The sequence below is a fragment of the Acomys russatus genome, chromosome 4 (genome assembly GCF_903995435.1).
Source record: "Acomys russatus chromosome 4, mAcoRus1.1, whole genome shotgun sequence".
NCBI lineage: Eukaryota > Metazoa > Chordata > Mammalia > Rodentia > Muridae > Acomys > Acomys russatus.
In genome coordinates, this window is record NC_067140.1 from 82,476,423 (window position 1) to 82,492,143 (window position 15,721).

Here is a 15,721-nt window from a genome sequence, read left to right on the forward strand (position 1 = left end):
CCCGATCCCCATGGTCTCTGTGCTTTCAGAAGAATGCTAAGACTGTTACTCTGTAGCTCTGTGAAGGAACTAACTGGAACTTACTGGGGATCGACTTGCTCGGTAGATTCTTTTGGTTGTGTGGGCCACATCCACGGTGTCCCTTCTGACGGGGACATGAGAGATCTTGTCGTCTTTCGCGTCTTCTTCCATTTCTGTTTGCAATGTCTCAACATTTTCATTGTAGAAATCTTTCACTTCCTTGATTAGAATCACTTCTAGGTGTTTGCTGAAGCTATTGTGAACGGCTGCTTTTCTTACATTTTTTTTTTCCCTCCTCAACAGGTAGCTCATGCTCAACTTTTTAGGTGGATGCTGAGGTGAGAACTCAGGTCCTCACATTTGCTCACTGGACGCTTCAGCCCAGCCCCTCCCAAGATCATTAGGAAAACACATGGCATCATTGCCTTCACTGCTTTCCATCCTCAGAGGTGGACTCAGTCAGAGCAAAAGCCTCCACCCTAAAAGGGAGGATGCAGAGGGGTGTCAGTCACCTTCCCCATCTGCATTTGAACTTGCTGGGTCTCTGCAGCAAGATGGATTTTTTAAAACCGTGTTTCCTCATTTGATTAATTAACCCAGCTGTAGTAAGTGTTTCACCATCCTCCCTGCCCCCTCCCCTATACCTCCCCCACCTCCTGTACCCCCCACCCCACCCCCATACTCCTCACACAGGCAGGCTCTCTAGCCCAAGGGAGCCAGTCTCCATTAGAGCTTTTCAGCAGGGCTAGGAAGGGCGCTTGACGGTGGTGTTCATAATTGCTTTGTCTAATTGCATGAGATCAGGGTGGTAAACTTTAAAAGCATGTCTGCGTCAAGAGCGGTGTTTCAATTTGCCTTGTTAAATTATGTCCTCCTGTTGCTGATATCATGTCTGGTTTTATGAAATGTCATCCCACCCGTTGAAAGGGACGGACAGGGAGTAGGGAAGGGTTAATCTAAGAGCAAACACTGCAGTCCATCTCTTGTCCCTTGCTCTGGCCTGTATGTCCATCAAACTAATGCACTACCTTAGGCAAACACCATTCTGTTGCACCATGCTGCAGCCTGCGGGTGATTTCTGAGACTAAGCTTCTTGGATGTAGAAGGCATCCCCGCCTCCTAAGGAGGACCTGGCATGTATCCATCCAGTGGAATGTCTTTTCTAGATCCCTCCTGGGTTGGCAAAGGTGGAGGCTGGTGGGGGTGGGACAGGAGAGTCAACACATTGAGACTCTGTTCTGTTATTCTTGTAGATCAGGAAGCCCTCGGCTTTCAGTCTTCCATCACTAGGGGTGGAATTGCATTTCAGACTAACTTCCTTTATAACATAAATATAGTTTTTTTTTTCTTAGTAAAGTTCTGTAGGATTCTTCACCCATCAAAGGGATCTTTGACACACAAAAGGCCAAGAACTGTGGGAGGTGCCCACCGCGTAAACAACCTGTGCTCTTTCTCTTTCTTGCCTTCACTTCTGCCCCCACTCTCACTCTGCAGCCTAGATTGGCTTTAAACTCAGAGCACTTGTTCTGTCACAGCTGGATGAGTGCTGGGATTACAGGAGGAAGCCGCCACACCACGTAACCAGCATGTGTGAGCTCTTCCCTCGCCCTTCTCAGTCCCAGACAGGTAATGTAAGAAGACAGTCACTAGCTGGGCACGGTGGTGCAGGCCTGTAATCCCAGCACTCAGGGAGGCAGAGACGGGTGGATCACTGTGAGTTCAAGGCCAGCCTGGTTTACAAAACGAGCCAGGATAGCCAAGGCTACACAGAGAGACCCTGTTTGAAAAAAAAAAAAAAAAAAAAAAAAAGGAAAGAAAGAAAGAAATAAAAAGAAGGAAGAAGAAGAAGAAGAGCCACCAAAACGAGAATGATATTCAAAACACAAAAACATAGTGGTGTGTGGAATGGTGTCCCGTGTGAGACATTGTGAATGACGTCTCGAGTGTGTGAAAGGATAAACACACTCTCTGTCCGCTTCCCGTTTCCCGCCCCTTCTCTGTGGCTGCTGATTTTGGAGTGAGGCGAAGAAGAGCTCAGAGGGGAGTGGCTGAGGGGCAAGCTGCTCCTGCTGGTGATGATCAACACAATGTGAATTGACATTTTACAGGGCACTTTCACAGCTCCAGACAGATGCTCAGTATGACCTAGAACTTTGCGATTTCGCTACAGAGCCGTTTGGCCATGTGCAGTTACTTAAATTAACAGCAATGAAATTAAAGTTAAAAATCAGTTCTTTACTCATTGAAGCCCACAGTTCCAGCATCTGGCCACCGTACATGGCAGCTGGTGCCATATTGGAAAAGCACACACAGAGAACGTTTTCCATCCATGTGGCGAGACTCCCAGCATCACCCAGAGTCTGGTCTCCATCTAGTTCTCCGACTTTCTCTTTTGCCTTCTGCTCTAACTCATGACAGAATGTATGATTCCCTCACACCTTCATCCACGCAACTCCTGACCACAAAAGGGTAGGTCTGTCACTTTATGTTTATTGAGTCAGGGTTTCACTGCCCAGGTTAGCCTTGAACTCAACTCTCCTGCCTCAGCCTCCTGAGTGCTGGGGAAAAGGTGCATGCCACCACACCCTGCAGCCTTTTGCTTTTGTTTTTGTTTTGTCTGTGAGCCTTTGGGGAACCAGTCCAGAGCGTTAAGTGACTGACTTGTCTGAAGTTACACATTGGTGCTGGCCATCTTCTGTTGTTGGAGCAGCCTTCTTCTGCTTTGTGCCCTCTAAGTATCTGTGACAGTGACCTTGTTTTAGTGTTGGGGTGGCCGGGATAACACACGCAGTGTCTCTGGCAGAGAAACCCAGCCAACAGACTCCCTTCTCTTCCACGGAGAGACGGTTCCTTCTCAGGGCCTCGGTTCTCTCATCTGAAAAATCCAAAGAGTTACTACAAGACGACGCTATGACGTCTAGACCGAGTATAAGTCAACAGCTCTCAGATTGCTTTCAGCTCACAGGACTCTTGACTCAGTTTCCGAATGGCTAAAGGCCATTGCAAAGGTTGGGGTGGTAGCCGAGCATCCAAGCAGGCTTCCTACCCACAGCTTGACTGGAGAGTGCCCTGACGAACACCTGGAGTTGCATCTGGGCCCTGGATCCAGAGTCTGGCTCTACAGCCCAGCAGCAGCAGCAGCCCACAGGATCTGCACAAACGCAGAACGCTAGGGTTGTGAAACTGGGATCTGCGCTGCAGGAAACACCGAGTGATTATTTTTATACCCCCCAAGTTTGAGAAACTGTGACTTGGGGCCTGGAGAGGCAAGGCTAGATACAAACTCACCTATGTGTAAACTAGCTGCAGGGGATGACACCACAGCTCCTCCCCTCCAGCCAGCAGGGACAAGTCTGTCCCTTCAGGATTTTTTAATTGGAGTTTTATCTGTTTCCCTGGGCATAGTTCCATTCTTTCCTGTCTCAAAACCGCCAAGAGTTCGAGCATGAACACTTGACTGCAGTGACCAGACACCTGGGGATAAGACCTAGGGCCCCATGGAACCATCTAGAACTTGGGGAATCTTCTTTCTCCATCTGGTGACTCCTCCATCTGCAGCCCTGTGCCTGCAGCAGCCCTTTCATGGATCCCCGCAAACCACTTTTAGCACAGTGGTTTACGGAAACCCTTGGAGTTAAGTGGACTTTTAGCAGGATGGCTGAATGGCTCAAGCCAATGCTAGCTTGATATTGCGAGAGCTTGCAGGTAGCCTGGAAACACCCTGTCCATCCCCGCCAGAGAAAGAACAAGGCATCACAGATTAGGACTTGGGAAATGGCTGTTTCGTGTCAGAAGAGAGGACAGGTGGGAATGGGATATAAAAGTCAGAGGCCTGTTGCCAAGCACAGAATCAAGTCGCCCAGGCGGACTGCAACTCTAGGTCCTGGGATGTTTGGCAGGCTGCTGGACGCACCCATCTACTCCTGACTTCTGCTGATGCATCCGCTGGGGAAAGGAAAGGTGTGGCGGGGGCAGGGGGCCTCCTATAACTAGATGGAGGCCAAGGGCTGGACACTAATTTTGAGCTGGACCTGGACTTCGCCAGTCTTCCATAATCTCATAGGTAGAAAGAATGAAGTCACCAGAATAGAACGGTTGGCTCCACACTGCTCAGGCAGGAGCACACTTCTCAATGAGGAGGGGAGAAGTTCTGTACTCAGCAGAGAGTCGAAACCCAGGTTCCTGCAGGTAACTGACCATGAGACGCTGAAGCCTCAGTGAGAAGTACAGCCACCTGGGCAATTGAAGTGCTCCGCCTCCATCTTGGCAAGCTTCTCAAAGTTGCGGACAAAAAAGCTCTCCTCAGTGGACTTCCTCGGTGTGGTGGTTTGCAGCTGGGCATTTGAGCTCAACTGTTGAGCTCCCCTGGTGCTTCGGGAGCTCTGGAGAAAAGAGCTGCTAACTTGCATCTTCGAGATGCTCCGCAGCAGCAGGATAGCCCTGCAGCCTCAGGATAGCCCAGGAGTAGCAGGATAGACCAGGAGCAGCAGGAGCTAACAGTCAGTACGTAGGTAAAGAGAAGAAAACGTCTAAGATAGTCAGTTGTCCACAACCCAGTAACTAATCCTACATCCATGCACATGCCAGCCACTCTAATGAAATTTGGTGAGTTGGTTAAAACCTTTTTAAAATTATGAAAGTAAAAGGGAGATGTGTCGAGGAGGTCTCCAAAGGCTGTAGAAGATGGATGAGAGTTAACTAGGCAATGTATAAATATGACCAAAACATTATGTAAACTTGCCAAAGAGTGAGTACAAAACTATTTTTCAAACAAACAAACAAACAAACAAAAAACCAACATAAACAAGTCTAAGGTAGAGACACATGCAGGGTGGGTCTATGACACTCCCATGTTCAGCCAGTGAGGGCCGGGAGCTTGTGGAGGAGGTGCTTTAGTGAAGAGAATAATCCACCCCCCTGGCCCCCCACCTCCATCTCTGGAGGCTGCAAGTCTGAGGTCGAAGTGTCAGGAGGGCCAGCTCCTCCTGAGGCCTTTCCCAAGCTCACAGGTAGAGTCTCACTGGGCTACCCCCTCCCGGTGTGTGATCTAATGTCCACCAGGTGACCAGTCTCAATCAACTTACCTCAGCGAGGATTCTCTCTCTACAGGAGCTGAAGACACAGCGCAGTGTTTAGGAGCGCTTGCTGCTCTTGCAGAGGCCCCAGATTCCTCTCCCAGCACCCACGTTGGTGTATCACAGTTGTCCTCAACTCCACTTCCAGGGCTATTTGAAGAACTCTCCTCAGGCACGCACATAGTGCACAAATGGACATACAGGCAAAGCGCTGGCACGCATGAGATAAACTAGATACTGTTTACAGAGCACTCACATTGGGGTACTTCTTCAACCTAGTCACTTCTGGAGTGCACAGCCCGGCTCCTAATGCCACCTCCATTGCCTCTCCTGAGGAGCGAAGTTGGCTTTTCAGTGGCTATCAAAAGTGACCACCTAGGCCAGTCTTCAGAGAAGCCACTTGCACACCAGATGTTCTGGAGCTGGAACTGACGACCAATGGAGCTCTGCAGACCGCAGGGCTGGCCTGCTCAAGCTGGGAGCTTTTACACCTGCGCAAGGGTGGCCAAGGGTGCGCACAGGACGCCAGAGGGACCCACCAGCAGTTTGTCTCTATTCCCTCATCACATTTGCCTGGGACCTGTTATTCCCTGATACCCAACCATCTAACACATGTGATGGCCGCTCACTCTGAGGGAGCATGTGACAATGGGCCACAGCTGCTAATGGCCTCTGAGAGGCCAGCATCGAGCCCACTGGGATCCGTGCCACCAGGCACTCTGTGGAGCATGCCTTACAGTCATCTACCTGGGACAAGGATCCTGGGCTTTTGACCCGACACCCATACCTGCAGTTGGCTGAAGCCTGTGAACTTCCTGCCCACACGGCTCTGCTCGCAGACACTGGCCCCTGTCCTGGACATAGCCTCTCTTGCCCCCTTTAGGCACAGTCTCGTAAGTGCTGGCGGCAGGAAGGAAGCTATTCCTCCTTGGGAAAGGCAGCATGTGCAGTCACCCACAGCGGATACCTGTTCTCATTCAGAGCGCACTTCCTGTGCCTGGAAGAGCTGATGTGCTCACTGGCTAGGTGTACCCGCGATTTCTGAAAGGCACCTTCAGACAGTCGGGTATGCCTCTACTGTAACACAAACCTCCTCCTCAGAAACCTAGCTCCCCCCTGTGATGCCCGTTCTATAGACATGACCCAGCTTCCAGCAGATACAGATGGGGACATCCCTCTGAGGCATAGCCAGCAGAATTATACCTCAAAGAACATGTTATACCTTTTTCTCCTTTACTTCACACCAAGAAAAAGATAAGCTCCTAATTAAAGAGAGAAGACCCAGGTGGCATTGGAAAAAAAACCATGTATTTATGATACTTCTGTCATTCTGGGAGTGAGGAAGGCTGTTAGTGTCAAAAGCAGAGTGATGGACATCGTAGGATGAGGATGGCTCGGTATGTGAGCCTCAGCCCCTCCTTCATTCACCTGCCATTAAAATGTATTAGTTTTGGTGTTTGTGGTTTGGGGACTGAATTTGTGGTTCGGCCTTCTCGATTTCCAGAGGACACAGACTGGCCATCTGCTCCCCAAGTAACAGGGCGTAAGACCATGCTCTGGATGAACCTGGAGGAGCAAGGCCAGTGCGTGGCTGCTAACAACCTAGCAGGCTGGTTCTGCAGAGCAGAAGGGAGTTTTCCTCCCTTCTCCTGCCCAGTTGTCATTGGAGATGGAATGGAATGTCCCAGAGGTTGTGTCTTCTGCTCCCAGGGGCTTTTGGTTATTGGTGGTATTGTTGTTCATCTGGTGTGTGTGTGTGTGTGCGCGCGCGCGCGCACGTGCGTGTGTGTGTGTGTGTTAGGAGCATAACCTCTCTGAAACCCAGTCTCCTGTGTAAAAAACTAATTGAGTGCTCACATCAGACAAGAAGAGGCACCAGGGCGGGGGTGGGGGCTGGGCGGCGCTTTTGCAGGTGGTAGATGATGGTGGTGTCAGAGACCTGCCACTTGCTCTCAGCACTTTCTGAAGAAAAGGCTCCAAACCACCACAGACGAGAAAGAGAGAAAAACAGAAAGAGGCCCCTCTTATGGATTTCAACTGATTACTGATAAGTGTCAGGTAGTGTTTTTTTTTTTTTTATTAGAATAAATTACATTTTTTCTGGCACAAGGAAACATTTTCAAGAGGTGGGAATATGTGCCCTGATTGTGGTGGTGGCAGAAGGGTGAAAGAAAAAGGTTGCATGCTTATCAGCCTCTTCATCACACTCCAGGGGACAAACACAAAGCCAAAGAATTGTAATTCTCTCGTTGGTATTGCAGCCCCACTGTAAAGGGACCCCAACCCAGAGACCCCTCAAATCCACAGCCATCCAAACTCTGCTCCCAAGCCTGTGTGGTCGCTTGACCCAAAAGTTTTTTCTTATCCAATCGCGCCACCCTGCGGACACCACGGGCACAGCAGCCTCGATCTCCGCATCCATCCTTTGGTTTTGAAAGCTGGCTTAAGAGAGTAAAGAGATCAGCGTCTAGGTAGATTACATATTGTTTGTTTGTTTGTTTCAAGAGAGAGCAGGGGGTGTCAATTATTGGGGAGATGGTGAAGAATATAATCTTGGCTCCCAAGGCTACTGCTCTATGTCCAACTTCTTGAAAAGGCACCCAGGTGTGGGCGGAACTGGAAGGTATCCACAACTCTTTCATTACGGATTCCCCATCCCGCGCTGACGTCTTTGTGTTGTAGTTTGGACCTTGGCACAGAGTTGGGGTACCTTTAGGGGATGGGGTGTTCTTGCTTTCCGCTATGAGACCCCAAAGCTCCGGTGCGGCGTGTCCCCCTGGTGGTAAGACCACGCTACTGCACAGCTTGTGGCGTCAAGGCAAAGGCTCGACTAGCTTTTCTAGACTGTGAGACGCACCAGAGCTTAACTGGATTTGAGGGATGAACAAGAGCAACTGGAGGCCAAATTACACGGTAGCCAAAAGATGAAGATCTCGTCGTCGTCCTAGCAGCTCCCGCGAAAAGGGGAAAAGTTTTGGCTGAAGTTAGAATCTCTCTGGACTTTTCGAAAACTTGGACACCACCCACTCCATTCTTGCAGAGCTACCTCCCCCCCCCCCGCGCCCCGCAGTCACCTAAAGGGGTCCGGGACAACTCAGGGTCGTGGGGACGGCACCTAGGTGCTACAAGTGAGAGCTCCCAAGGGGTCAGCACGCTCTTGGCGCACAGGGCCAGTTTGCTGAGGTCTACAGGGGTGGGCTGGGGGGAGGGATTGCAAAGAGCGCTACACCCCAGGAAAAGCAGGGTGCGCAAATGGTGGTGTCCCCTGAGGACGCTTGCTTGCCAGGCCACACGGACAGGCTGAAGACAACGCAGGTGCTCCCATGGTCAGATTCAAACGCTAGTTCCGAGCCTGACCTTTCATCCGGCAGCGCTAGCGGGCAGCCTCTGGAAGTGGATCTGCGCGTTCCGGAGACAGAGGAACTCCGTAGGTCACTCAGCTCCGCGCCAGAGAAAAAGCACTCTGGCGCCACCTAATGGCCGAACTCTAAAATTCTAGCTTTTTTCCACCCCCACGTGGTTCGCGGAGCAGAGAAAACACTGAATCGTAAGCCGGCTCTTCTACGCTTGCTCTGATGGCGGCGCCGAGACCTATTCGCCTCTTTTAATAACGATGTCCTGAAAAGGGGGGGGGGAAGGGGGAATAGAGGCTTTTAAAATCCAAACTGATTCTCTCTCTCTCTCTCTCTCTCTCTCTCTCTCTCTCTCTCTCTCTCTCTCTCTCTCTCTCTCTCTCGTGTGTGTGTGTGTGTGTGTGTGTATTGGGGCGTTAGTGAAAGCAATAAAACTTAGATCTCTTCCTTAGCGAGATAGCAGCAGCTATAACGTTCCGAAGGGGATCAGGGTTTATTTGCAGATCCTGGATAAAAGATGATATATCGGCGAGGTTTAGAGTGTCACTGCGCCTGGCCTCTCGGGAAGCCACAAGTACATATTTCCTGAAATACCACCCAACACAATATCTAATCCAACGCCACTTAAGCACGGAGAAGGGAACGCCAGCATACCGCAAGTTTGCACCCAGCTTCTAAGTTCGAGGCGAGGTGGAGAGGAGCCACCCCTCCCTGGCGGGGTCTAGGGCACCTCAACACTCCTTCCCACTGGTCCTTGTCCTTCATCCAAGTGAGCACTAAACGATGGGCCTTAATAAATACGTTTGAGAAATGTCCTTATGCTTGGCAAATATTGGATTAGCTTTTCAATGACCAGGCTCTTGAAAAGGCTGGAGAACTCCACACCAGGTCGCAATAAGCCCAACAGTCAATAGGTAAAGAAAACAAGTTATTTCCCTGGCGGGAATGGGGGTGTTAAGAAGGGGGAGGTGCCCGCTCTATCGAGAGTATCTAAGCACTAAAGAGGGGAGGGGAACCGAATTTTAGGGAACCTGACATTTTCATCAATTTGCTGGTGCTCATAAAAGCACTGCTTTCTCCAGAGAAACACGGCTAGCTTCTGTTGTATTTGAGCAATCCAGGCTAAAGGCTTTTTGACTAGAAAATATGCTGCCGGTTTCAGTGATGTCTGAACCAACTCAGACTGCTTTGGGAAGGCCACACTGGTGCCATCCTTCGAAGCACTGCTCTGTGCAGGAGACAGTGAGATTTAAGGGAGAGTCTCTTTAGGTGAAGAGTGAAGGCTGTGGAGTAAGTTTCTAAACTGGTTCTCCCTGGCACTAGGATGCCAGAAGGCTATGCCTTGGTAGTCCAAGTAAGAAGGTGCCCTCTTAGTTGATTCTGTATAGTGCAAGATGCCTTGGGACTGGCTGTGGCTGCAGTCCAGCTGGGCTGAGCACCTCCTTAGGCCCCCAGACTCTTGGGTCTTTCCAGAAGAATATGGAAGGACCCTCTGACTACCACACAGTGAGTGCATGAACACAATGGGTTGGGTTTGTATATATCCTGGAGCCCAGAAGGCCCAGGAAAGCCACATTATCAAGTAGGCCCTGGGTACCCCAGGCCTGCCCAATGACTTCAGTATGGGGCACCCTGCTAGAGGAAGCCTAGCTGTCATCTCAGACCAGGGGCCCAGATGTGTGTGTGTGTGTGTGTGTGTGTGTGTGTGTGTGTGTGTGTGTAGAGGGAGAGAGAGAGAGAGAGAGAGAGAGAGAGAGAGAGAGAGAGAGAGAGAGAGAGAGACTCTGTGTCATGGGGCCTAGGCAGGGCAAGGGCCCTCTGGAGCCATCAAAGACAGGGTGGCTTTTTCCCCTCCTCCATCCTCCTCCCCAATAGATATAGCACGAATTTTTAATGCGTCTTCCTTTCACAGACAACAATACCGGGTTTGAAAGCCGGACACAATTTGGGTTTTGTGCGGGTCCCTCCTCGCGCTCCCTCGGCCCAGCTGGCCATATGGAATCCAGCACGGAGTCCGCGGATGACAAAGGGACCCAGTGACAGGCCCAACAAAACCCCAAGGAGACTTCTGCCTGACTCCGGGATTCACTGCCCGTGATAAGCGCGCTGAATGGTGCGGGTGGGGGGCTGGGGGGGCTTCTCTCTCTTCCCTTCTCTGTCCCCTGCGATTCTTTCTCTGTCCCTTTTTAATATGCACGCCTCTAACATCTCCAGCTCCCAGCTTTCCCATTGTGCGGTTTTGTGCGGCCCTCTGTAGATTGGGCGAAGATAGACTGCCAAAGCGGACCCTGCGAGGGGTGCGCTCCCAGGGCGCTAGGGTTAGGGCCACACAGGGCTCCACAGGCGCTTTTATTGACTCCTTGGGCACCCGAGGACAGAGAAGGGCGGGTGCACGGCCCACCTCCAGGGACTCACACTGAGTGCATACGCTGAGAGTGGGCCTGTGAGCCTCAACCTGCCAGGCAGTAGAAACCTGCAAGAGTTTGGGCCTTTACACTCACTTGAAGGTCTGGTAGCTCTTGTGATTACTTGTGGCGAAAGCCTGGGCCTGCAACACCAAATTCGGGGCTGTCCAGCAAGCCTCCTGACACCCCTAGAGGCCTGGGGCTTAGGAGAACTTGTACGTGGGATAGTGAGTGAGTGGTTCCGGGGATAGGTTGGGCATCTGCTTTTATACCGCACAGCAAACGGATAGGCAGTGAATTCTCCGGCTTTTACAAACAGCAGAACAAAACCCGCCAGTTTCCAAGCTTGTGCGTAGAACAAAGGAAGACTTTTTAGCATTTAGGGAAAACTGTCCCCTTCCCAGAGTTAATAGGAAAGGACCTGTCGGGGCGGGGACCTGTGGTGGTGGGGGGGGTATTAGAAAGACTCCGGTGTTGGGGGATGTGTGTGCACGGGGTGGAATACAGTGTAATCACGTCCCTGGGTATGTTGTGCAGATTTGGTCACAAGGATAATCATGTTTGCTTTAGATATTGAATCAAATCTGATCACCAAGGGGGCCGGTGGGGAGGGGGGAGGAAGCAACTGGGATGGCTCCTTTTTGCCGGACTTCCTCCTTGCCCTCCAGCCTCAGTGCCTGAGCTCTGCGGGACCACAGACATGATGCCGAAATAGACTTGATTTTCAGCCTCCAGACATCTTAGAGACCGTGGGGCTCTGACTCCCACAGTCGTCGCCCGTGAGACAGACTAGAAAGGTGTGTGCCTGCCAATCTGCCCGGCCCGGCGAGACGCTTGCCCTCAGGATCATGTGTGCTCCAGCATCGAGCGACAAGCTCAGTTCACAGTGGAAGAAACAAGCCCTGGTGGCAAAACTTCCACTCCACTCCAAGCTTCTACGTTCTAAGCATTCGCCCAGAGCCGCGACCAAGAACCCAAGAGCTGGAACTAGCATGGCAAGACTCAGCTCCACAGGCGAGAGGGGATGGAAAAGGTTGGGTTGCCTAGGGACGGGAGCTCTCCTTCTCTGGCTCCTGGGACTAAAGCATTTAGAGGAGGAAGCAGCAACACCTGGTTGTGCGCTCAGGACCCAGCCAGTTGCTATTGACAAGCAAAGCCTCAGAAACTTTAACGTTAGCTTTTTCACCTTTCATCCCGGAGCCCAGGCCTCGAAGAGGTCAGCTAGGCTTTAACTTGGTACAAAGCTATTGGGGGAAAAAAAAAGAGGTGCAAAGTAAGGGGAAAGTCATCAGACTCAACCTCAGTCGCCCCCAACCCCCTTTAGCGAGAGGAAAAAATCAACCGCAACAAAGTGAAAGCCGTCAAGTGTAGTGGTTTCAACAGCTTTTCAGGCTGAAGGAGCCACTCATAGATTTGGGCGAGTGAGGGGGGCTTGTCTCTCTCTCTCTCTCTCTCTCTCTCTCTCTCTCTCTCTCTCTCTCTCTCTCTCTCTCTCTCTCTCTCTCTCTCTCTGTTTTGCGTTACCCAAAGACAATCCCCACCCCCCTTAGGGATTCAGAGAGCGCATAGAGGCCCGTGAGCGCCAGGGCCAACTAGCACTTTGGACCACCGGCTAGCAGGCTGAAGGCCAAGCCGCCCGGCGTCCTCCACTGACTCTGTCTGGCCTGCCCGAATGAGGCCTACCCTGTGGGCCCCATCACCTTCTGGGTACCCGCGGCCCCAGGGCGGGAAAGGAACCACCAGTACTAGTCCAGAGTACAGCGGGCCAAGACTCCAGACTTAAAGCTGCCCGCCCCGGGTAGGGAGACAAAGTTAAACAAAACGGAGAACTGGGCTTGCTTATTCTTTTTTTTTTTTTAAACACAGGATTTTTATTAAAATTCTTATTTTTAAAAATCGAAAGCTTTCAGCGCCCGGCGCTCTTGGCGAACCACGCGGAACTGCTGAGTTCCAAGCTCTGGAGCTCAGGATCTGGAAAATGGGCCCGGGGTGTCTCGCCTACACATGTTTTCCTTTTTTCATGGTTGAAAAATGTTTGCACTGAACAAATTTTAAAAATAAAATAAAAATCGGAGGCAACTCAAACATGACCCACCCGAAACAAATGATAAAGGGAGTTAGGCCTGATGGGGGTCCAGGCCCTTCCAGAAGGTCATTTGGCAACCATCACACTAGCGATATTTACAACGAAGAGCGAAATCTGCCACCAGTTGTCAGAATTTGTACATGGGCCATAAATATTTAGCATTTTTTTTTATAAAAAGGAAATCCTCTATATTTTAAAGTGTTCTCCACTTGCTTTAGAAGGCTGACAATATCGCTACTCACACAAACATTTTACAAAATTCACGAAAGCAGAGGGGGGGCGTAGGGGGGGCTGGTCCTTTCTCTTTTCAAGTGACAACGTTAACGTTGGGATGGTTTGGTCCCCTCAGGGAGAGGCAAAGAAGCGAAGCTGCGCAAACATTCTGTAAACACGGCTTAGAGTTCTACCCTCTCCAAAAGTTCAAAGGAGAGAGCGATGGGGGCAGAGTCGATGGAATCTGCCACTCTGAGGACGCACAGGCAACCTCCTGGTGCTTCCTCAACTGAGCCGAGCGTCCGACTCTATAATAATAATAATTATAATAATAATAATAATAACAACCGCGGTAAGGATCGAGTCCTCCTCCCCACCGCCGCCGCTGGGGTGGGGCCAGGGCCTAAGGCCTCAAGTCTTGGAGGGGCGGCGCTCACCAAGTCCACTGCTGGGCCTGGACCAGGGGGTGTGCTGTCGGGTACTGGGGGGTGCTGGCCGAGCTGTACTGGGCGTTGTACTGCATGTGCTGCAGCGACTGCGCGCTGTAGGCGGAAAAGGGGATGCCTGCCTGGAAGGTGGCGGCTGCCAGGTCCTGGGCTTTGAGCGCATGGCACGGTTTGCCGTCCCTGACCAAGACGGGCACGGCCACACGGCGCGGCGAGGGCAGGGGTGTCACCTCCATACCTTTCTCGGCCCGGGCACGCTTCATCTTGTAACGGTGGTTCTGGAACCAGATCTTGACCTGCGTAGGCGTGAGACGGATGAGGCTCGCCAGGTGCTCGCGCTCTGGCGCAGACAGGTACCGCTGCTGCCTGAAGCGCCGCTCCAGCTCGTAGGTCTGTGCTTTGGAGAAGAGCACTCGGCGCTTCCGCTTCTTGCCTGCATCGCCCCCGCCGCCCGGGGTCTCCTTGTCATTGTCCGGTGACTCGTCAGCCGAGGGCTCTGGGGACTTGGAGCTTGAATCTTGGGGGGGAGCGCTGGCCGCCAGCCCGTGCACTGGGGGTGGGGTGGGGGAGAGAAGTGTATCAGGTGCCTGGAGGCTGAGTGCCACCTGGGTCACCCAGAGCCCCAGGAATCTTCCGTGGGCCTTTGGCCCTGGACTGCCCAGACCTATACTGCCTTTGCAGTTATCCCCGATCGGCTTCCAAGCCGGAGGAAGCCATCAGGGTCCGCTAGGGTTCAGAGGAGAGTCTGCGTAGCAGGGGTCTCTGAGGCTCAACTTTCTAGGGGTTCATACTATTCAGGAGAATTTAATGCAGAGTAGAGTGTGATGTGGACGGTCATTGAGGGTTAAGGGCTCCGGCCCCCTTAAACCATTTCCTCTCTGTAGAGACGTGGGCAGATTTTTAAAAGGAAAACCTCACAATTCCAGCATTGATGGGCTTGGCGGGGTAAAGCAGGTTTAGGGGCTTTCGCTTTTGCTTTCGGGCTTTTTTGGGACAGACAGACAGACAGACAGACACAGACACAGACACACACACACACACACACACACACACACACACACACACACAGCCTTGCGCACCACACAGTTTCCTTACAAGCATTCAGGGACAAGGATGAGCTATTTAAACCCGAAGAGTCCTCCACTTTCTCCTGCTAGCTGGACCCCAAGCGCTGGCTAGCTCCAGGGAGCAAAGCCAATTCCTCTGGGGCATCTGGGTCCAGGGGACTCAGGCCAGACAGAGCCTTAAGTTCGGTTGACATCTCTAACCAGCCCTTAGAAAGCATCTCTCTCCTCCTCTGCTTTAATTTCTCACGTGGAAAAAATATGACATCAACTATTTTGCAGGAACTGGGGAGGAATGACTGGCAAGGAGGAAAAAGGGCACGCTAAGCAACTGTTTCAGAATCCAGGCATCCGGGGTGGGGACTTGGGCATTAAATGGCTTCTTCCCCTGAATCCCAGCGTTCACCCGGGGCTACTGCCTCCTCAGCAATGGAGGCTGCCACAGCCGTTGAGACCAAGTTTCGCTACTTACAGGAGTACTGGAGGCTTTCGGTGCTGGCCAGCCAGCGAGTGTAGGGGTTGTCGCTGCTGTCGTAGAAAGGACTCTTAAGGGGCAGGCTCTGCACAGCGTCCAGGGCACCCTGCCCCAGCGGCCCGGCCCTCTTGGCGTGCTCCGGCCCTTCGCTTTCCTCCTCCGGCCCTTCGGCCACCGAGCCTTCCTCATCGTTGGTGTCCGGAAGGTCCAAGATGTCCTTGACTGAAAACCCCGTCTTTGTGTTGGTCAGCGACATGGTTCCAGATCCCGCAATTTATACCGCAAAGTTGTAGCTTCACTTGGTCAATTCGTAGCGCTCCCCAGCCCCGGCGGGCGGGGGAGGGGGTTAGGAGAAGGATTGGGGGAGGGGTGGGGGATGGGTTTTAATTATTGGGATAATTATTATTTAAAATGAGAGGAGGACACTGTGGGAAAAGGGAAGAGGGAAAATAATAAAGCCCACCCGGAGCCTCTCTCTTCTCGGAAAGCACGCAGAAATGTAGGCAGTGACTGGCGGCCTGCGCGCCCAGCGCCGGGCGGCCTCAGTTTGTAACTCCAGGAGAGGTGCCAAGGTGCCGTCAGC

The 15,721-nt window shown here is 51.9% G+C and overlaps 1 protein-coding gene across 1 annotated transcript; it reads right to left on the reverse strand.

Moving 5' to 3' along the window:
* Positions 1–13,510: 13,510 nt before the first annotated feature.
* Nkx2-2 (NK2 homeobox 2) lies at positions 13,511–15,496 on the reverse strand. The gene is made up of 2 exons (XM_051145074.1): positions 15,136–15,496; positions 13,511–14,149 (listed from the first exon to the last, which is right to left on the reverse strand). The coding sequence occupies exons 1-2, from the start codon at positions 15,392–15,394 to the stop codon at positions 13,587–13,589; spliced, it is 822 nt and encodes a 273-aa protein (XP_051001031.1). The 5' UTR covers positions 15,395–15,496; the 3' UTR covers positions 13,511–13,586.
* Positions 15,497–15,721: the final 225 nt, after the last annotated feature.

Coding starts and splice junctions, on each gene's coding strand:
- Nkx2-2 (XM_051145074.1), bottom strand. CDS start 15,394: ATGTCGCTGACCAACACAAAGACGGGGTTTTCAGTCAAGGACATCTTG. Junction 14,150..15,135: donor CGAAAGCCTCCAGTACTCCT/GTAAGTAGCGAA, acceptor CCCCACCCCCAG/TGCACGGGCTGGCGGCCAGC.